Source organism: Zootermopsis nevadensis, unplaced genomic scaffold (assembly GCF_977971745.1).
Source record: "Zootermopsis nevadensis isolate Lab colony 2312 unplaced genomic scaffold, Znev_1.0 Znev_ptg000001l, whole genome shotgun sequence".
In the NCBI taxonomy this organism is placed as follows: Eukaryota; Metazoa; Arthropoda; class Insecta; order Blattodea; family Termopsidae; genus Zootermopsis; species Zootermopsis nevadensis.
Genome location: NW_028259133.1, coordinates 14,935,432 through 14,958,657, shown reverse-complemented (window position 1 = coordinate 14,958,657; position 23,226 = coordinate 14,935,432). Strand labels below are relative to the sequence as shown.

Genomic DNA, 23,226 nt, shown 5'->3' with positions numbered 1-23,226 from the left:
ATGCTAAGGAACTAGAATGTAAGGAAGCAAACTGAATTCATGTGACTTGGCAGCAGGCTCTTGCAAACACAGTGACAAACCTTTGGTTAATAATACAAAGCAGTAAATTTCTGGAATAAGTGACAATTAGCTTTTCAAAGAGGACTCTGCTTCACAAAGTTACACAGTTCACTAAAAACACACTATTTCTTCTTTGACTGCTCTCACCTGTACAACATGAGAGCTGCCACCCATCTGTTGTGAGCCCATGAATGATTCTGAGGCCACAACTACAGATCGTCCAAGTTCAGGTGTCAACACCATCTTATGGATCTCCTGTGTACCAATGAAAGCTTCAGGGGAATCCCAATGGCTCATATCAGGAGCTATATTGCTAGGTGTGGGTAGAAGTGGTGGCCTGCGTTTCTTAGGAGCGGATGGACCATACTTTTCTTCTGGCTGCACTGAAGGTGGTCCTCCTATGAACTGTTTTTGATGGTGCAAAGCTTCATGTTGAGGTGGACCAGAAAATTCTTCACAAGAATGCATATAATGTGGATGTGTAGGCATCACCTTCTCACTGCCAGACATGGCAGTAGGATTACCTTCATAATGTGGCTGAGGAAGTGGAACAGTGTAATAGCTACCATCTTGATAACCAGTATACGGCGCAGTGTAGGATTGATGTTGGTGATACACTGGAATCTGCTGTGGTGCAGGTGGCAATGGTGGTGAGCTTTTCTTTACCCCAAGTTCTAATTCAATTCGATCATCTAGGGATATTCTCTTGGGTGAAAATGATGGGGAGTCAGTTGGTGACACATTACATACTTCTCGAGTTGGAGGGTAAGAGCCAGTATTATAATACCCACCACACTGTTGAAATGGAGATGAAGGATGATGCTCTTCCTGCTTCCCTGCAGCAGCAACTAACTCAGAATCACTTATGGTTGAATCAGCAAGGCTACGCTTAAATCCAACTAATGGGGATGATGCTGGTGAACAACTAAGTTCCATGTCTGCTTCCCCTGAACCAACTCCAGTACTTGGATCCCATGACTCAGCAGTACTGGCTATGGGTAATGGAATATCTGAGATGTAGTATCCTGATCCACTACTTTCATGCTCTCTGCGGTCTTCAACAACTGGGCTGTGACTTCTTCTTTCAGCCCAGCGTCCTCTATCTCTATCACATTCTCTGCTTCTATCATCCTTTTTCCTCTCATGCCTCTCCTTCTCCCAGTGTCTATCTACTCTTCTGTCTCTCTCTCGATCTCTGCCTCTGTCCAAGTCATCATTCCACCGATCTCGTATACATCTTTCATCTCTCCTCTCTCTATCTTCTTGCCTCTCCCTAACCCTCTCACGGTCCCTACTATTATCCCTCATTCTATCTTGGTCTCTGCTACTACCCCTAGTTCTATCCACATCTCTACCACTGCCCCTCGGCCTCTCTTGATCTCTACTATTCTCCCGCAACCTATCTCGGTCCCTGCCACTATCCTGCAGTCTGTCCCTATCCCGGTTACTTACTCTTATCCTTTCCTGGTCCCTGCTACTTTCTCTCAATCTGTCATGATCCCTCATTCTATCCTGATCTCGACAACTGTCTCTCATTCTATCTCTGTCTCTGCTACTTTCCCTCACTCTGTCTTTATTACTTCCTCCCATCCTATCTCTACTACTTTCTCTCATTCTTTCACGATCTCTACTACTGTTTCTGATCCTGCTGTCCAGATCAGCACTGCTCTCTCTGACTCGATCACCATCTGCACTGCCAACTCTCTCAAGACTGCCTTTTGGCTGACCCACATACCTTTCCCTGCTGCTGTTCCTTTGGCCATCAAGCCTATTTCTCCCCTGATCATCTTCTCTTATCCTCTTGGCAGATGCATCTTCCCAACCTGTGAATTCAGGTGAAAGTGATCTTGACCGTGACCGGTAGCGTACAACTCTGCTTTCCCAAGGAGGATCTACAGCAGAGTTCAGCTTTGGGCCAGAGTAGTCCTCAGTATCTCCCCATCCTGAACCTGACGTAGTAATTTCTCTCTTGTCATGAGAGGTCTCACCACCATCCTGCCATTCAGCCTGGTGTAAATCAGAGACTCTGTTTCCATCATGTGTTTCTGCATTACTCAGATCACTGTCTCTATATTCTTCTTTACGTTCACAGTCTTCTTCAGTGTCCATGTTATTTACATTCTCTCCCCTCTTACTACCTCTCTTTTCTCTCTCACTTGGTCTTTCTTCCCATTGTTTATCTCTGTCTCTTTTTTCCTTTTGTTTCTTATCGGTTTCCCTATCTTCACCTCTGACCCTTCTACTTACATCTCTGTCTTCAGATTTATCTTTGGCTTTGTTCTTATTGTCTCTCTCCTCCATTCTTTTATCCCATCCATCTCTTTTATCATCAAACCTGGAATGTTTGCCACTGAAAACTCTGCTATCTTCAGAGTCTCTAATGTCTCTTCTTACACTTTCCGAGTGACTGGAGGCTAAATCCATACCAAATTCACCTGACAATTTCTTTCTACTAGACCTATCTTCTGATTCAAGTTCTGCTGGAATATCACCATGCTGCTTATACTCATATGAATCTTTGTTTCCTTCTGAACTACTGCCATCTGGATATGCCACAGAACAACTCTGGTTTGTATCACATTTCTGCTGAGAGCTGATAACATCGACTTGATGCATGCTCTCCATGCCATGTTTCACAGGAGCTGTCATCATTCCCCAACGAGATGGTCTTTTACGCGTACGTTCCTTGGCGACAGCTTCATTAGAATGAATTTTCTCCTGTTTATTAACATCTGAAACTGATTTTACACTTGTGGATGACACTTGCTCTTCAGAGACATTTGTTTCCAAAATATCATCATATAATGTTAAATTACTGCCATCACCTTTCAAAGATAAGCCAAAAGATTTCCATGGGTGTTTGATTTGTACTTTCAAATCTGTTTCACTACTCTTACTCACTTCACCTGATGCAGTGCCTTCATCAGGACATACTGGTTTGACACCAAGGTTGCCCTCTTTTTCCTTTTTAGGTTTGTTCTCCACTTTAACAGATAATGGAGAAGACTCTACTATTTCATCAGAACCTATAGTTTTAGCTTGTACATCTGAGGTCTCAAAATGAAAAGGTTTATTTCCAGGTGAACTTTGAAGTCGAGCAAGAGGAGAAAGAAGCTTCACTGTGATTACATGTTTCTGCATTGGGAGTTTACCTAAAGGTTTGCGCACACCAACTGAAGATTCTAACAGCTGGGATGCAGATGTTTTTGAATCATTATCAGAAGTAGTGACTTGGGCACCAACATCTTCACTGAAACTGCTATTGCTGCTTCCTACTAAGGGTGTTGTTGGTGGTAAAGGAGGGTGAATTTCATATGATTTTTCAATATGCTTATTAAAGACATTCACTTCACTATGAGATGCTGGTGGTGGCAATGGAATGTTTTCCAGTGACATGAATGAGTCAAGCTGAGGAATAACATTCTTTGAGAGGAAACCCTGACTTGGTGAACTGTAGCCACTACACTGATCAATGAGTTGAAGATTTCTTGAGGTACCACATGGATCTTGGTTATGTATCACAGCTGCAGACTCTTCTACACAAGGTGGACTACTCAGGCTGTCCAATGACATATCACATGGGTAACTGTCATCCATTTTTGATTCTTGACTTGATGAATCTACATAGTCAGAATTGTTCTTTTTTACAGACTCAGAAACTAGCCTACTTTCAAAAGTATCAACTGGACTGTACATACTATCTGTCTCCTCAAAATCTGGACCTCTGTGACAAATATTCTGTATTTCTTTCTTTATACTGGATCTAGAGAGACTGAATTGATCACTACCATCTTCACCTGCCTTGGTATTCCAAATGTTAGAATTGTCAGAGCTGTCATGACTAGCCTGTGAAATGTCTTTAACACATTTTGTCAACAGATCATCTCTGTTCTTGCCTATTAACTCCTTGTCCTCACTAACAATCTGTTTAATTTTTCCCAGTAAGGGTGAACAGCTGTCTTTTTCAAGATTATCTCTTTGCCTTTTGAAACCTCTGTCCACTACTGCACCATCACTTTGTCTCAAACTATGTCTCCTAAGGACTTTAATTTCATCCTGACTCATTAAATCATCCGTACGTTTGTTCCTGCTCGTGTCATCTTCACCACTGGAACTGTAATCATGGCAAGTTGTGTATTTGTTTCTGTTATCATCCACTCTCATCTCTGTCTGCCTGAACCCTTCAAATATATCAACTGTATAACTTTCAAACCCTGACTGGTCTCCTTCTTCAGTAAAGGAATGTTCCTCGACTCCTTGATAGTCTACAAAATCTTGTGGGGCCAAATCCCTGTCACCTTGATTGTGTCCCCTCTTCCGACCACCTCCATCTCCATGCTTTAAATTATATCCACTATGCGTTTGACTTTTAGATGCAGCATTGTCTCTCTGACCCTTATCCTTTCCCTCAGTAGAGCTACGACGTTGTGGAATTGGTGAATGTTCAGGAGATGTTGATGGAGATCGTCGACGCTTTCGACCAAAATTATTCAAAGGAGATACAGAATGGGAACGTCGATCGCGACGTCTTTTCTTCAAAAATTTTCTCTTTTCTACTTTTCTTCTCCCCTTGCCTTCTACTTCTAAACTGACATTGTTGCTTACTCTTTCATGACTATCTTCTGAAATTTCAACTTGTTTTTCCTCTGACCTATGACTCTCTTCCCAGCAACTCTCACCAGAAGAATTCATATCATTATCAGCAAACATGCTGTTGTTTCCAACTTCTTTCCTGTTCTCTTCATTTTCAATCTGACACTGTACTTTTTGATCCCTGCTAGTATTACTATCACTAGACTCTAATGTTAATGCCCTTCTGTCATCCTTTAATGGCATTTGCTTATTATTTTCATTTTGCTCATTATCTGAACTAGTAGCATTTTCAAAATGTCTTGCAGACAGATCAATGCCATCCTGATTTCTAACTTTCACAATCTGAGCCCCCAGTTCCTCCAACATGATTGAGTCTTCTCCATTATTCAAATGTCTGCTACCAGATAATCTGCGATTTCTTTCCCCTTTACGACTTTTGCTTTTATTGCTGTTCTCCATTTCACTATTAGCAGAGTCATGACGATGCTTCTTTCTCTTCCGATTTCTTTCTTTTCTTTTCTTGTGAGCCTCTTTCTTTGCTTTCTTTGAGTTTTTCCTCCTCCTCTTCTTCTTTGAGCTCTTCCCATGAGAGGATGATGATGAAGATGAATCTGAAGAACTGGAGCTACTACTGTCCTCAGAGCTACTGTCCCTATCATCCTTTCTACGTCCCCTACTTTCCTTATTTTTGTGGCGTTTACGTCCTCTCTCAGACCTGCTTGAAGAAGATTCATCACCTGAATCTGAACTGTCATCTGATGAGGAGCTTGTCTCAATTTTCCGTCTCTTGTTTCGTTTATGTTGATGCTTCTTTCTACGAAAATATTTCTTCTTTTTCTTTGATGCTTTTTTATATTTGGATTTTGTTTTTCCAGACATTTCTTTAAATTCATTATCACTCATTTCTTCCAACTTCCTCCTACCTTTTTCTCTTTTGGTAATATGTTTTCTTTTTTCATGGTCATCTTCTGAACTTGTGGAACTGGAGTCATCACTACTGGAGGTGTCATCACTACTGTACGACTTCCTACGACTCTTTCTTTTCTCAACGTCTTTACTTTTTCGTTTCTTTTCACGTTTCCTTGGTTTCAAATTTTTCTCTTCTTCCTCTTCCTCCTCCTCCTCCTCCTCCTCTTCTTCTTCTTCTTCGTCTTCTTCACTAGAAGAGGAACTGGATTGTTGTTCGAAGTCCTGTTTTGTCTTCTTCCTTTTAACATTACTTTCCCTTCCTTCTTTAATCACTTTCTCCAGGAACATAAAATCAGTATTTACCCTCTCTTCTGTATCTTCCATTCTTTCTTTGCTATCTTCATCCCATGTATCATTTACATTCAGTTCCATCTGTCGTCTCTCAAATACATCCCCCTCTGAAGGTTCCTTCTCTGATTCTGCAGACTCCTGATGCTCACATGGTTCATTACCAGAACCATCTTGTTCATCAATGGGAATGGTTTCAAAGCTCACAGCTTTCATAAATTCCTCATATTCTGACACAAGCTTCTGATCAGTGTTACCTTCACTGCTGGTCTCTGCAGAAGCCAAGTTTTCTCTGTTCAACTTATCTGTTTCTAATGCACAGTCATTAGCTTGCATATCATTGTCACTGGCATTATCATCACCATCATCTTTTTCTTCATCATTATCAACATCTTTAGTTTCTTCTACTATACTGCTTCTTTCTTCCAGATGTATCTTTGTATAATGTTTTTCCTTCCTTGAACTTTGCCCCTCTCCATCATATAATGGCTGCTCTTCTTCTTGAGTGTCTGAGCTCTTATCATACTCACCAGTGCTCCTATTTTTACTCTCCTCTACTAAATAATCTTGATCAATGACTTTGCTAGTAACCTCTAGTTCATGATTAAAGGTTTCCTTTTCAATGACATCACGTTGAGCTTCTTCAGCTGACATCATGTCTTCTTCATAATCACTGTCCCACTTTGAGCGAACAGTAGTTCTTTCAGCTTTTGGTACATTAATAGGTGCATCAGGAGATTGCATCTGAGGTGTTTTTTCTTTGCCATTTTCATTATTTGATAATGCATGGTGGTCATTTTCAACAACATCCATCACTTCCATTGAGAGTTTTCTTTCTGTCACATTCTCTCTATCCACTTCTAAATCCTCCTTTTCATTTTTGACAACTATTTCTGCTTCAGACATTGAATTTTCATCTTTACCCTCATGTTCTGTCAAGATTAGAAAGTCTTTCTCTGGATACCAAGATCGTTCTTTCCGTCTGCCATCAGCAACATTCTCAGGAGAGGATGGACTACCTCCAACCTCTGCCTCATCATATGACACCTGCAGGGCTGCCAAGCTGCTGGAAAGATTCTCATCAGGTTCTCGTTTAAATCGAATGGGCTCCTCTTTCTCTTCACTGTTGATAATTTCCTGCATGAGTGTCACCATCTCAGAGGTAGCATCACCAAATATTTCAGTCCGTGAACGAAAGTGAGCACTGGATGAGTTCGGATTCTCACAGTATGAAACTGGTGGCCGAGTTTTTGTATAATGAACAAAACTTCGGGGATATTCTATAATCATCTGTGCTGAATTTGTGATCACCAGAGGGAAACGCAAGCGAGATGGACCCTCAAATGGGCGATATAAATGATCTAAGTCTTCATCAGTTTTAGATTCCTTATCAACATCTTGAGTTGGTGACTTTCGGGGTTTCCTATCTTCTCGAGATCTGAAGAAAGAAAAGAGACATCAAATTTGAGAACTCATTCACAGTCAAAACAGTATATCATGATTATTAAAGTAAAATATGTTTTCAGAAGCAAATTCTGAACTTTCATACAGTCAATGTCAGTGACATTTTATAAAACTTATCTAAAAACAAGTGAAAGTGTGTGAATTTAACAACAATGAGTGTACAGGGGGAAAAAGCCCTGCCACATCATTATCCTATTTTTCATCAGAACATACATCATGTTTCACAATAAAACGATATAGGATGACCTAATAAAGTTGAAATCAAGTACAAAACAATCCTCATTACCTGAGAATACATATAAAATGGAAACCTAGTCAATGAGACCATTTAAAATGTCCCTTTCAAGTTTGCCTATAACAAGTTAATGCATTCTGCATTATTATAAAAGTATTACAAATATGTCTAAACCTCACCGGCTCCTGTGATCCCTCGACCTCCTACGGTGTTTACCTCTGCTGCGACTGCCATTTGAACTCCCTCCAAGATCTCGGTCATCTAGTTTCAGTTTGAGGCGTCGAATTTCTTCTATACGATAACCACCTGAATGGAACTGAGCCCAGCTTGTGGGAAGTTCTGTCGGAGGGACACGGGACCGCTTTTCATCTTTATGCCTATCTTTTCCACTACGACTGTGTCGTTCCTTGCTTCTTCGCCTTTCTCGTCCATCGGATCTGCGTCGACTGCTGAAGCCTCTATCAGAGTCCTTTTTCCTATCTTCCTTTCTCCTCCCTCCATCTCGTCTTTCAGATCTTCCTGCATCTGCTTCTGTCTCAGAATTCACTGCACCTTTGTCATTACTGATTGCTTTGTCACTCTGTGAGAGTAGACTGTCTAGCAGTGACTCAATTGCACCTTTCTGCTGCTCTAATAATGGATTCCCACTTAAATCAAACTCATCCTTGGGTTTAGCTGCAAAACAAAAACAGCATAATAAATTCTAAAATGTACATATATGTTAAACACCTTAAGAGACAGAAAAAGAAATGAATGATTTGTAGACAAACTGAGATTACAGTACTACTGTATGGGTCCCAGCTCAAACACCCTAGAAGGTATGTGGACAATGTGATGTGGGTGGTGGCAAAGAGAAGGAAATGTATCTACTGTTCAGAATGAAAGTATCAACCAAATCTGCCTTTCCTCTGTTTGAGAAACATACATGCTAATTTCCACTAGTATTTGTCAGGTAATACCAAATAGGAATACAATTCACTAAGGGCACATTTGGTTCATGTCACAAATCACAAACTGTTAGTCATTGGTTTCTAATCATGGAGAGGGCTAGTGTCAAACGCTTTCAAGGTGGATAATAGTTGGCCTTTTGACTGGGTCTTTTCAGTTTTCCTTATTCTAGCTCCTCTCTTGTACCTTGTCCTGTAGGAAGGAAATAGCCATGATATATTTAATACAGTAAAACCCCTCAAGTTGGACACCCCTTTATATTGGACACTTTTAATTGGAACTGGCGAATATCCTATAATTTTATGTATCCACAATACCCTATATCTTAGACACCCCTTTATCCTGGAAATTGAACACCCCTTTTGTTGTAAGTTGGACAGGTTCATGCATGCACTTACCTTCGATGCTTTTCAGGGAAACTTTTTCAGTTACATATTTTGTTATTTTGAATTTCTGACTGATGAGTGCCTCCTCTCTGGAGGATTATCTTATGGACACTGGAATGCATTGCAAGTGTTTAACTATTCTTTTCCTGAACCCTTAGCTGGACTACAGTATTGCAGAAGACACAGTTTTAACTCCATCAGTACTGTGCTTGCATTTGAGTTCAGACTGTGTTAACAGGAGTGGAATTTTTCTTTTTGCAATGGGGAAACGAAAATTGGTGGAATTAACTTTAGAAAATGTTATTGAGGCTGGGGTGTAATGTGCAATGCATGGGAGCGGGCTTCAAAAGATTATTATTAATACTATTGTCATCAATTCTTAATTCAAGTGAGCCTACAGTGGTTAGTGTATGTAAGTAAATAGATTATATTATCATTAGACCACAATATGATTTTTCTCTTTCCCTCTACCTTGGACACCTCTGTAAGTTGGAAACATTTTCGTGGAACCCCAAGTGTCCAACTTAGAGAGGTTTTATTGTATACTATCCAGCATTTGTCTGAAGGGACTGAGGAAATACACAAAAACCTCAGAAAGGATAGCCAGTCTCCTTGCCAAAATTTGAAACTGGGACCTTCTGAACATGAAGCAGGAGTGTTAACCATTTGACCTCAACATTTTTTGAGGGTATGGAGTACATTAATGTTTCATATCCCTACACAAATGCCAAATATGAGGCATTCATAAATATCATGCAAGGAGTAAATTCATTCATCAAGTCTTCCACTCATTGTCTCTCACTCACTCTCACACACACACACACACACACACACACACAGAGGATTAGATGTGTTGACGCAGCAGCTACAATGCTAGAAGAAAGTAAACAAAAAGTGACTACATATTACTTGGCAGTCCCATAGGCTGACCCAGCAGTGGTACAGGTGCGGTCATGTCACCAGCTGTCTTCAGGTCCAGACTACCATACGCAATGACACCTCTCAACATCAGCTCCTCTCGCTTTATCTCCTCAATAGCTGACACAACAGCCCGTGCTTTGTCATCCCTTGTAGGCCCCTTCTTAGATGGCTTCTTCTTCCCTTGAGATGCCTGTTTCTCCTGTTTCACTACAGGGTCCTTGCTTTCCTGGACTACATCATCATCTACTGCTGTGCCTTGTAAGAGACATGCAGACTGTACATTAACATAGGTCTACTTCAAAGATATCACAAGCAAAATAGGAGGACTGAGAATTCCATGGACATATTTTAACAAAAGTTGTCTCAACGTTCTAATTTAGTAAATTGTACCTTAACAGAGAATATATGCTGCCACTGAAGATATACGGTATTTACGCTTTGTTCAAACAGAACAATATATACAGACGGACATTTCATCTCTCCACAGAAACCTGTAGCTGTATGACAAATACCTATAGAGATTTCTACTGCTATGTATTATTACTATAACTAGAGGGAATTTGGAAGAACACTGCTTCGATGTTTAATTCTGCCCGAAATCATTTATACTAAATTATAATTATTATTTAATTACTTTATTCTGAGGAGACCATTTGGAGCCAAGAAAAAGAGAGCAACAGGAGGATGGAGAAAATTGCATATAATGAGATTCACAAATTGTACTCTTCACAAAATATTAGAGTAAATAAATCAAGAAGGATGAGATAATTCGGGTAAGAAGCTGAATGGGAGAGATGTGAAATGCATACAGAATGTTTGAAACAAAACCTGAAGGAAAGAGAAAACTTCAGAGACCTATGCATAAACAGGAGAATAATATTCAAATAAAGTAAAAAAAGTAAAGCTGTCCTGCTACACGCCATGTAGGCGCTTGGGGGGGGGGGGGAAGGTTATTCAGATAGATTTTAAGAAAATTTGGTTTGGGGATGCAGAATACATTCACCTAGCTCAGGATATGGTAAAGCAACAGGCTCTTGTGAATACTAACAAACCTCTAGATTACATGGAAAGGGGGAATTTCTTGACCATCTAAATGACAGTTTCCCCTCCTCAAGTTTGCTGTTCAAAAAAGATCTTTAGGCATACAATGAATAATCCTTATTAGTTATCTGACACGTACCGTTCAACTTTGGTAATTTTGAAAGGTGGATTACATATTATGTGAAAGCAATGAGAGGTAGTGCAAAAGATGCTCATACATGTGCTCAAGCTATAGAAAACTTAAAAATTCATACAACCAGATGGAAATGTTATTAAAAAGACAGAAATAGCAATTACAGTGATATTTATGATGTCCCCAGCATCTTCATAAAGAAACAAAAGAAAATGTGAGACCAGAAACCTAAACGTTTGTCCCTACAGCTGGGTCCTTATACAAGAAATCATCTGATCACAGAGTATATTCTTGAAGTTAGTGGGAGGAGCAAAGAAAGAAATATTGCAAAATGTGTGAATGAAATCACTGTCTTGTTAGAAAGCTACAACTGCAAAATATTTCACATCCTATAAGAAGTGGTTAAAAAAGTATATTCTGGCATTCTACCCAGAAGATGGAAACATGTTCCTCTAAAATGTTGATAATCAACTACAAGACTATATGGCATCTGAACCCAGAAGACAATCTGTTTTTTTTTCTCTGCTGTGAAAATATCAAAAAGAAAATCATTCAATGGTTTTAATGATGAAATTAATTTACAGAAACTTTATGGTGCTGATACGGGCAATTTATTTCACTCTATAAATATATCTATTAAAATTTCCAGTTACACTTGATTGAGAAAACTGTTATTTCTAAAAACAGAATTTCCAAAAATGAACAAATCCACAACCTTCAGTAAAAGAAAATACTACATTAATTTTGTATGTGCGAGTTATTACAGACCATGGAATGACAGACGAGAACTTGAACGAATGTTTGTGTAGTTTCTGTTGCTTGTGACGGTGCAACTGTGATGCCAGGAACTCATGGTGAAGTTCAGGAATTACTAAAACATAAATTTCCCTCAATTACAGTATGACATGTGTCAATCACAGATTTGAAATCTCTATCAGTAACACCATAAAAGCTGTTTTGGGTATCAGTATCAACAGACTCAAAGTGCACAATGATTAACAATATGAGCCCTACCATGAATCACTAGGAAACTGTAGAGAATTACAAGTATGCACAAATTCACTAAAGTTTATTTTGTAAATTGGACAGGTTTTAGACATGATGGGTGGTTTAAAGTTCTCAGTCAGCTTGTTCAGTACTGCAATATTATGAAGAATTTGTGCTTCATTTTGATGATGCTGAAGACGAATGCAACAAAGACAAGAAAGCCAGAAGCGCAGCAAAGGTTGGTAAAGGAAATTATATCAGTAGAATTTTTTTATTTAACATTAATTTGTGATACATTTTAAGAACTATGTGAACTGTACCTGGACTTGTAATATGAAATGGACTTACACAGAGCTCATGATATGACTGAAAATGTTCATACATATTTAAAGAAAGAAATGCCAAAGAGGTATTACTGCAACAAACTGTCTCAATTCAAAGGAGCTTTTCTCTGCGATAAAAATGCAGAAAATTAATTCCAATAATCCCAACATGTAAAAATGCTTTTCATGAAAGTTTGAGTATATCCTTAAAAAGGCTGCTTGATGGCAAAGAATCTACAAAAATGGGATGAAGTGCTACATAAAAGATAGAAAGAACAGATCATCAATTTAATACCGAATGAAAAAAAATTGCCCAAAAGACTTTAATTAAATGAAATATGATTTGTGGATTCTAAGAATATCCGGATCAGAAAAAATGCTAACAAATTATTACTACTGATACACATGAATGTGAAATGGGATTTTCACATATGAATTTTATACTAACGGCAACAAGATCTCCATTGTTGATAAACACAGCATCAACACTGCTGTTCATCAGAACTGGCTATTCTCCTACTTAGTATGATCCAAGAAAATATGTAGAATCTAGACTGCTTCATGGGTAACATTCTGCAGTAGATAGGACAAGCAAACAAGGTAACCAAGATAGTGGCACTACTGAAAACATGACATAAATTTGGAATCTCTAATAAATGCCTACATTTAGCAGCTATATTTTTATCAACATTTTAATGTTATACACTTATAAGACTAAAAAGAAATTTTTAACAGGGAAAACCCTAAGTTGCATTAATCATCTATAATCTGGTATTATGCCAAGTAAAACTTACCTTAGCAGTATTAGTATTTGAAATTTATCTTACAACACTTACATGATATAAAAACCTAATTTTCCTGTTTTAAGAAAGCTGGTTTCAGTTTTAAATGTGGGGCTGCAGCTCAAAACAATAATTCTCACTAGATTATACACAAAAAGTTAAAAATCCATATTGCAATCTGCGGCATTTGACATGTTTTGCTGTCATTGTAACATGACAAGCAATGAACAGTCAGTCCACTTGTTATTATTGAAACACCAAATGCCATTTACCTCTGCATATTAAACTTTTAAACACAAGTATTTTATCTGGATTAAGTTTCATAACACAAAAGTTTGCTTACAGATAGGCAAGAAAAGTAAATTTAAAATGTAAGTACTATAAAAAGAAATGGCAAAATGTAAATATGTTTTTTCCATTAAATTCACTTTATATTTATGTCATCAAATAATGAAGTTCTCTGTAGTGGTCTTCCACAGAAATGTAGATAACCATCTACAAGCATACATGACATCAACGAAGAAGAGCACAATAAACATCTTCACCACCCTGAGAGTTCAATTCTCAGATGAGTTTTCTGTAATTTTATATTCACAGGTATACATGCAGCTTTTGACATGTATTTATTACAGAAAGACATCTTTAGCTACAAAATATTGTGTACAATCGTCATAATAAAACTCTGGGCCTGACTGACCAGTACAAATACACATGTGGAAAGGAGGGTGGGAGAGAGGAGAAGACCATTAAGCAAAAGTACATCTGGAGAGATAACCCAGTCCTTTGTACACTATTAGATGTGAAATTATTATATTTAGACTCTAGAAGTATTACATTCGAGTTAAGGCATGTGCCTATATTGCTAGTGTTATGTTAATTACTTTGATTCACAAAAGACTATAATGTAAAAGTCAGTGTATCAAAATGCCACCCATTATGTCAAAATTACAAGGGGAAAAAAATATTTTCAGTTACACTGAATATGCTCACACAGACTCTTTGCCATCTTGCTCCCCTTTACCATTTCCATCTTCCCTTCCCTCTTTATGTTGTAGCCACTGTAATTAACCTCACTGTTGTTTTATTTTCATGATAATCTAACATTTTTATCACAGTATTCTAGAAGTAATTCCTCATTCCAAAAACACAACACAGAACATATTTAATTGCATCCTGTCTCTACATACATAAAAAAACAATTGTGGTTCACAACTCAAGTGTTTATCTTTAATTACTTTACATTGTTAAGAAGCCCCATAAAAACCTAACAATCTGGCTCTTCACTCCCTAGGACCAACCTTTATTATAAACATCTGTAAGTCCCGTGCTTTTTAATCATTTGTGAGTCTTCAAACACAGGCACTGACTGGTATTTACTTAAAAAAAAGCAAGATACTTTTGAAAGGTTACGAATTATAAATTATAAATATCAAGTTCAGTTTCATCTGAAATCCGCACTCTTTGGAAGAACTTCAAGAAAATATCAGGCATGAAATTTCTACTATTCCAAACAGCAACTTTCATGTGTCCAGGAACTTATCCTCATGATGTGAGGCAAGCCTAGAAGCAGAGAGCTGTCACTTCAATATTCTTCTATGAAATAAGGTAAGCTAAACTACAGCAGAAAAGCGGGCTATGAATAACTGGCTACCAAGGCAGGTCTATGTGAGAAGTGTGCTGTTTCAGCTGCCAAATACAGTGTAACGATTAGTGGTATATCCTGTATAATAATGAAGACTTTGTAATAAAAGTTAAGCAGCATAAAATATTAAATATAATGCAAAAGTCTTAGTTCAGTTGCAATACAGACTCATAATCTTATGAAAAAGTTAAGTCAATGGATCTTATAATAAAAACATTTAAAAAATCTAATTCAGTGCCCACTTTCAAAGCAGATAATACAAACACCTGCTGAACCCCATTTCTGGTTTAAAAAGATGCTCCCAGAATTCCTAAAAGCAATTACCAATCACACTGCATATCTGATACCACTGGGTTTCTTTAATACTTTGTTCACATAAGTTTTAAATTTATAATAACATGAAAGTCTTACCTGCAAACACTTTTGCACTTCCAGTATTAACTTTTGGCACCACTTTCTTCTGGAAACCAAAAGACAATCCAGCCCCTCCACCTTGTTTGGTCATGGAGAAAGCAAGCAGCCGCTTCTTGGCTTGGGCCTTCCCAAGTACAGTTGTTTTCGGTGCAAATGAATGGGCACGAGGTGGTTCTGATTTTGGAGGAGGAGGAGTGACTGGAATATCATCTTCAGCAGTTGCACGGCTTGGTGAATATCTGCAGTGATTCATACTAATAATGAATTCAGTTACATGCACATTTAATAATTTGCAAAATTCATGATCTCATACACCAACCTGTTTGGGTCATCTGCTTGGTCAATATTTGCTTCTGATGTCTGCGGAAGTGGTGGAGCTTCTGGTGGTAAGACTGGAGCTGCAATTGGCTGTGCAGTTGGTGGAAATGCAGTTGTGTTGAACTGCATACCACATGATGGAAGAGGAATGTTATCACATTGTGGAAATGCAGATGTAACTTGCTTATCAGGCAGTCCAGGGGGCTGAGATTCCTCTGGTAGGGGGATATCCATAATAATTCACTTGATATACCTCTACAAACACGAATAACCGGGAATCAGTAGTGAACTTAAAAATACGATTATAACTTTACAAATACAATCCACGACAGTAAATTTAACTCATTTTCAAAAAGAACTTACATATTACGATATTCTTGGCATTACATATAAGCTTATTACGGTTCAAATCAGCAGTTTACCGACACCCATCACCTTTGATAAAACCTTGAAGCAGCGGGTCGTGACACGAAAAATACTGTACATAAAGAATCATTATACAAATTACATGGCTCAGTACAACACACTGTTCTCTATTTCGACAGAACTGTTGAATTGACTAATGTAAACCCGTTCAACTGGTTACTTTATTTATCTCGTCATTGTAAACAAGAAACAACTTTACGTAGTAAGCATACCAAAGCAACAAACTGCACTTGTATGTTGGCACTATGATGCACAGATGAACATTTTGTTGCATATACACTGCCATCTGGCGATATACATTGAGAATTACAACTATTTGGAGGAGAAAGCTGTTTTCAGAAGCTGGTTGAATAGGACCCGTGCTGCAAATTAGAGTATGATAACCACATTAAACAATAATTTCCCTTTTTTACTTATCTTAAAAATATAGCATTGTGTTTTTGCTGATAACAGACTGTTAATATGACTAAAAATAAAATTAGGATGTAACAGTTATCAATGGCACAGATTACGGAAACATGTTGGTTCTTCTTAGAACCACAGATTACCATAATATTTTTTAGTGTTATGTAAGCCACTACTGACCCATGGCTATTGGAAGAATGCCACGTTTATTCGTATTCTTTACACTTTGAGTGAACAAAACACCTCATGAGCCCATTCATGCCTTCATGTTTAACAGTTTGTCGCGTCCACAGGAAATTCGCGTCATTCAGCCCTGGTCGTGCTTCCATCTATCGGAGCCTTATGAACTACAAATAATTCAGGAATGGAATTGTATAAAATTTTGTACGGAGGTTATGCATTTTGCAGCCGAGACCACAGTAACACAAAATTATAATTTCCTACAATTGGTGATACCAACATTACGAATGCTTAAAGTCATGATGTGGGACGATGACTCAACCACTAATCCGTAATTGTCTGCGCATGCGTTATTACGTCAAAGCACTTAATGACAACTGCAAGGATTTGATTATGTGAAACGTGTTTCAGTTGAGTTTCTAGTCTCGGAAAGAACTGTTTCAAACCAAGGAGAAACAGTTCAATAACAACTTGACAAATGTGTATTACTACTCAACTCTGGTTTATTGGAACATATGAAAATAACTGTTTTCCCGCTGTATTATCATCATTCTCCTGAAAGACTATTTAATTAGTCTTTCTCAACAAAATTTCTTTTGTGAACGTAGATGATGAGTTGCGTAATAATGGACACAGTAAGAGCTATCAATAAAATAATTTAAAAAACTATAATTTTAATTATGAAAATTCGCATTTCAAGGTGGCCCACATTAAGGTTTGTGTGTTTCAACGTAACCCATTATCTGAAAAGGTTGCACACCCTGATATACATGGTCACCTTGGTTGCTTGACCTTAATTATGTCTATTTACACGAATAAACAATGCCTTCTAAGATAAAGAGAATGACTTTCACAATAATGCCGGATTCACGATATACTGATACAAACAACGAGTTACAGGTGTCTAAGATGACGTGTTTCTCTTCGTCCCTGTTATATTAGCAATAAAGAACATTAAAATTAAAAATGGCCAGTCACAGCGGTCACGTGATCTAAGGTGTGGGTCTTAACAGCTCAAACATTGGAATCATGGGTTCAAATCCTATTTGAGACATGGGTGTGTGTGGCCGTCTTTTCTGTGTTGTGCTGTCCTCTGCAGGATGCCTTCGGCTGAACACCCGACCAAGGAGTTACTTCAAATGGATTCATAACCTCATCAGTAATAATTACTTATGAGATTATGAATTATTCTCAACTGGAAGAGGGTACAAGTTCGAATCTGTAAAAGCTAAATAAGAAAACTTAAAAATGAAATATAACACTGAATGCCAAAACATTAAACTTTTTATTCTTGATCATATCTGCTCAACTGACCGAGAAGATATGAAATAAAAACAGACCTCTTCCTATTCATGTTTCTGTAATGTCTAATGAAGTGAGAAGATGGTCTTGAAAAGTAAGGACTTGGAAGGACGTGGTCCCGACCAATCAAAAGTAACATTCTCTTGAAAAGACCAGGAAATCCAGAGTCGGGTCTAGACCGTTACTGCTACATTAACCTCCTCGGTAATTTATGATTTGAGTACCATTTGTTCTAGGTTATTTAGTGTTACATCTGTGATGTCTACCAGTGGCTGTTAATATTATTGTGACTGTCCAGTCGGGAGAGACAGCCAACCCATCTACTACCCTAAAAATACTTTGGAGGAGTATGCAAGTCTGGGACCTGATCCATTTACGATACGGTATTCTTCTTGAAAAGGACAGCATATGACGTATGCGACTGATTCAGTATTCCGTTGACCCTTTCATGGACGAACCGTTTGATTGTGATGTGTTCTAATTTTGTGGCTGGAAGAGACGTACAATGCCACAGTGCACCAATTGGCCCTCAATGTCTTAACGATTGCCAAATGGAACAAGAACTTTTGCGTTTAACTGTGTTGTTTGTCACACCCATACACAAAGCTACTTTTAATTCTACATTTCTTTAAGAAACTTGTTTATATGTATTTTGTTGTAATTGTGTAGTGTAAGGACCACTGCCACCTGGTGCAAACCCAATTGCAGTAAATAAATAAATAATAATAATAATAAAAAACTATTCGTTTTGTAAGTACAAGCCTTCTTTGGCGAGGTTAATGGTTGATTTAAGACCGATAATATATGAACTTTCGGACTGTTACAATTCCAGAACTTATGACACCTACTACCTTCTAAATTGAGAAGTGTACAATTAATTGACGTACTTTAGTGCATAATTTTCTTTAATGTATCGATTTCCTGAACCGGTACATGACGCTTGTCAGGCATGACATCAAAAGCTACCGAAAATCGCAGCTGAGTCGTTGCCTTGTATTCAGTAGGCACTGGGTTCAATTCGCCGATCAGCGGCTGGTTTGTATTTTTGTGACATTTATATGACTTGTATTTGTATAACATGTATTGTATTATTATGACTTATTCTACATCCTATTGTCATCTGACTAACTTATGGATCCATGGAATGTAATAAAGATGTATGTATGTATGTATTCTCAGAATATTCCGTTTTACGCAGCTTACTGATTAAGACAGCAGCAAGTGAACATTCACAAACTGAAAATCTAGAGGCGATAACACGCGTTCTCCGTACATGTAACATATTATTTGTTAATGTTGTTTTTAAATACTGGAACGTTTTCAAATTAAATCTTTCCTTTAAAATTAGATGCCACACATCAGGTCTACATGGCGGATCCGGAAACAGTATTGATACTCTTCACATTCTGTAGTCGTAAACCTATGAACGAAATTAAAGGCTACAGTTATGTCATTGTTTGAAGTAACAAAATGCTGTACGACCATCGATACACTGTGACCGACTCTGTTTGTCTGAATGACAAACAGCAGCGTAAGTAGGCCACGTTCATGAGTGTCAAGTGCGGCAAGCAAAAGCTTTACGTTCTGGAAAGAGGAAGGAACAGAAATGTCCAGTTAATCGACTGAAACGTGTGTGAATGTGATGGCCGAGTGACGTAACTTCCGCTGTGTGTATGGAGGACACTCACCTCTCTGTCCCGTGGCCTAGGAGATTAATCCTTGACTTGTGTTTACAGTATCCGTGTTTCTCCTGACCCCCATACAGTCTACAAATAATCGATATTCCTTGACCAATCACTGGTCTTGGGTTTGGATGTCAGGGTCTCCTACACGTGACTCGCTGTGGGAATCCCACTTCACAAGAGTCAGTTCAGGGCTCAAGATACAGTGTTACGACATTAAATATGTAGAACCTGCATTTATTTTTAAAACTGCTGGACTTTATTCGCTTATTTGATACGACTATACTATAAACGCCTAGAGACAATGTAATACGTACAAAGTAAGGTCAAGTTTCCCCTGCGTTCAAGAACCACGTCATGAAGGCGTATACGAGGTGGAGGTAACATTCCTCGTTTTGTTTTAGGCCGCTTTATTTTCGACGATACTTCGTTTTATTGCGCTTCGCAGATATTGAGTTTTTTTTACAAATTGAAGGTTTGTGGTAATCCTGCGACGAGCAAGTCTATCGGCGCCATTTTTCCAACAGCATGTGCTCACTTCGTGTCTCTGTGTCACATTTTGGTATTTCTCGCATTGTTTTTTTAGACATAATGCTGTTCCACACTAATAGACTACAGTATAATGCAAACATAACTTTTATATGCACTGGGAAACCAAAAAAATTAATGTGACTCGCTTTATTGCGGCGATCTGGAACCGAACCCGCAATATCTCCGAGGTATACCTGCATAATAAGTCAGCCCTGAAATTCAGTTATCTACTCATACTACAACCTTCGTACAGACCGGCAGTTGTGTGTGATTTATAAACGGCATGTTTTCACATCCAATTACGCAATCATGTCTGCTCTTTCCCTCCATAGAGCAATAGTATGGAAATAAAATGTCATGGTAACGGCCTTCATTGCCATTATATACAGTAATAGACCAGAGTAAATGGAGCCCCAACGAAACTATCGTGGTGGCAGTGATCGACCATCTTCGAACACAATAAAAGAAAGCTGATTTCGTACTTATCCTGCGATTTGCACATTTATTTTTTAACCAGACTGTATCTGAGTGTGAGGGTGTAGACTGGATTAATCCGGTTCAGGACAGGGTCCAATGGCGTTCTATTGGAACACGGTAATGAAACTTCGGGTTCCAGAAAAATTGGGAAAATTCGTGACTCGCCGACTGATTATTAACTTTTCGAGATTGACTCTACTCCATGAAGTTTGTCACATATATATATATATATATATATATATATATATATATATGCACGGTATGTATACACACGAGGGTCCGCGCGGGCCTTGTGCCGCTTGGTCGCTGGGACCGTAGGTTCGAATCCCACTCAAGCCATGGATGTTTGTCCGCGTCTTTCTGTGTTGTGCTGTCCTGTGTACAGGTAGAGGCCTTACGACGGGCCGATTTCTCGTCCAAGGAGTCTTACCGAATGTCTATAGATCAAGTCAACGAAAAGTTGGGACCCGCAGTGCTCAGGAACTTGAAGAACGGGTCGTTCCCAGTATCACAGTATGTATACCCACACGATTCATGATTGTGTCTGACGAGTTTTGATATTATGTGTTGTTGTACCTTAGTGTTATATTACAAGATCAAATACGACGATCTCGTTGCAACCTGAAAAGAAATCCTGACGCGTAAACATGTAATTTAATACGAATTGACACTTTTTTCATTTAAGTATTTTCGACAGGTTTCAACAATACAGAAGTAAGCAGGACTGTGTATAAAATGCAGTGTCATCCCTGGTACATTGAAACAGATCAGAACGTCAACAACAAAGCAGCATGAATGGGAATAAATTAAATTTTAAGACAGGTCTACCCATATATTAAAATGGCATCGAAAACCAAATTGTTACTCAGATATTCATGAAACTAGGAGTTGAAGGAAAGACATGTAAAAACGTTAATTTAGAAATATTGTGATTCCTTTACCAAAAATTTAACATACGCTTGAAATGTGTACATGGAACGACGATAATCTTGTTTGATTGTGTCATGCGGACTGCCACGCCTGGCATACGCAGACAGCCGGTGGCATAGGCAAATCGAACTGTGACGAAGCCAGCAAATGACCTTCATGCTGCCTTGTCGTCTTTTCTTCAGAGGGCAGAGGAAATCCTGGGACAGGAAAAACGCAGCTTCAGACTTTCAACATCAGGTCTTCACTCCCAACGAATCGTTTTCAGACCATCTCAAGCGAGACTTGATAAACAACACGAATTAATGTGATGTTAACTCCATACTCACACGGCTGATCATTCATGAAGACTTCACTGCCAGTCTTCTTAGGCAGGTCATATACAGTGGAAACCAGATACATGAAAACTGGTTTAATAAAACTGGAAACCATAGTTTCATCGATAAACATAGCTGTTTCTAATTGGAGGTCACACACAGAGAGACATGATTGAAACGCAACTGTTGTAACACGAAACTGAGCCGAACGGTGTCCAAAAACTTCAGTTTATTTGAGAACACTGTCGTGGAGGAACTTGCTGTGACATCCTGAAGGAAATGTCCTACACAATCTGAGGTCTCTCTTCTGAACTAAATGGTGTACTCAATATCTTCTTCGCCTTCTTCGACGACGTCATCATCACCTGAGGAACAAAACATTCCCCTTATCTGATGACGTGGTGGTGATTGAACTAAGGACGTTTATACTTTTGTTCAGCAAGAAACTATTGTCATGAAACTTATTACAAACAACTGATATCCTCTGTGAACGTCCCGCCAAAGACTCTATAAAACGTGATGCAGCAAGGTGGACAATACCTTTTCCACGCCTGTCTCAGTTCCCAGAAGCGCAGCAACCTGCACTCGAACCTGAGACCTCGACTCAGCATGACCCAGTTCTGTGTGGTGTTTTGCAGACTACACGGAATTCGCTGCAACTACGTCTCCGCCTGCAGTTCTCGTACGTGCAGCCAATAGCAGGCTTCGGAATTGTGGCGGGTAAGCCTGAAACAGCAAGCAGAAAGAACTAACAGTCTGCGCTTTGCAGAGTCAGACTGAATTGAGGAATGGTGGATCGCTTAAACATTTTACAAACGATCCGTTATCACAATTCCAAGTAGAACGACTCTAAATATTAATGGGTTTCTAAATTTTGTTAATCGTCTAGTTTCCCGAATGAAACATAAAATTTCGGAAACTGGATGTTTCTGTCCTCAAGTTAATAGGTGTAAAGTATACCTACTCAGCTTTTCCGTCGGAAAGAGCTAGTCTCGATCCCTGGACCCAAATGAGTGAGTAGACGGTGAGATTTCGGGTTCTCAGGGCGGCAAGTATAAAGACGGCTGACCTCTGGGATGTTGCGCCGTGTAGCCTGGTACAAGTTTATCGACGTTTCAGGAGTACTAGCCACCTTATCAGAATCTTCAAGTAATTACTCCCCTTCCCACTACTTCGCCTGAGGGCGGAAACAAATCCACATACCTAGGCTCAAATAGAGGCCGACGTTGTTCCGTTATCCCTGGGAAAGGCTTGCCTTATTAAATAACCGCTACTGATTTCATTACACAACTGGCTTATGGCAGAAGAGTATAGCTGTTTTTCGAGTGTCTGAGAACTAAATTTAGGCCAACTTGTAGGAATTACGTATACTCGAAGACAATTTCACAAATGTTTTAAAGAAAATAAGTACCACAATATCACATTTTGTGTGTAGTGTGAACTTTTCTTGAATAAGGCTAAGAATATATAGTAAT

At 38.7% G+C, this 23,226-nt stretch overlaps 2 protein-coding genes across 8 annotated transcripts in view; both read right to left on the bottom strand.

Moving 5' to 3' along the window:
* LOC110829470 (uncharacterized) overlaps positions 1 to 16,190 on the bottom strand; it is a 31,106-nt gene extending 14,916 nt beyond the window's left edge. For 5 of the 6 annotated variants that reach the window (XM_022063202.2, XM_087343593.1, XM_087343602.1 and 2 more), the window contains exons 1-6: positions 15,868 to 16,190; positions 15,506 to 15,759; positions 15,184 to 15,425; positions 9,853 to 10,119; positions 7,789 to 8,284; positions 208 to 7,348 (exon numbers count right to left, since the gene is read on the bottom strand). In XM_022063202.2, coding sequence (XP_021918894.2) covers positions 208 to 7,348; positions 7,789 to 8,284; positions 9,853 to 10,119; positions 15,184 to 15,425; positions 15,506 to 15,738 — 8,379 coding nt within the window. In that variant the 5' untranslated portion in view covers positions 15,739 to 15,759; positions 15,868 to 16,190. Of the gene's footprint in view, positions 1 to 207; positions 7,349 to 7,788; positions 8,285 to 9,852; positions 10,120 to 11,806; positions 11,910 to 15,183; positions 15,426 to 15,505; positions 15,760 to 15,867 lie in introns of those variants that run through there. The other variant, XM_087343618.1, reaches the window with a different exon arrangement.
* A 4,760-nt stretch (positions 16,191 to 20,950) lies between these two features.
* LOC147875212 (uncharacterized) overlaps positions 20,951 to 23,226 on the bottom strand; it is a 72,503-nt gene continuing 70,227 nt past the window's right edge. For both annotated transcript variants that reach the window (XR_015533809.1, XM_087343582.1), the window contains exons 3-4: positions 22,292 to 22,477; positions 20,951 to 22,116 (exon numbers count right to left, since the gene is read on the bottom strand). Coding sequence is in view for 1 of the 2 variants with exons in the window: in XM_087343582.1 (XP_087199708.1) it covers positions 22,411 to 22,477 (67 nt within the window). In the remaining variant the exon portion in view is untranslated. The remainder of the gene's footprint in view (positions 22,117 to 22,291; positions 22,478 to 23,226) is intronic.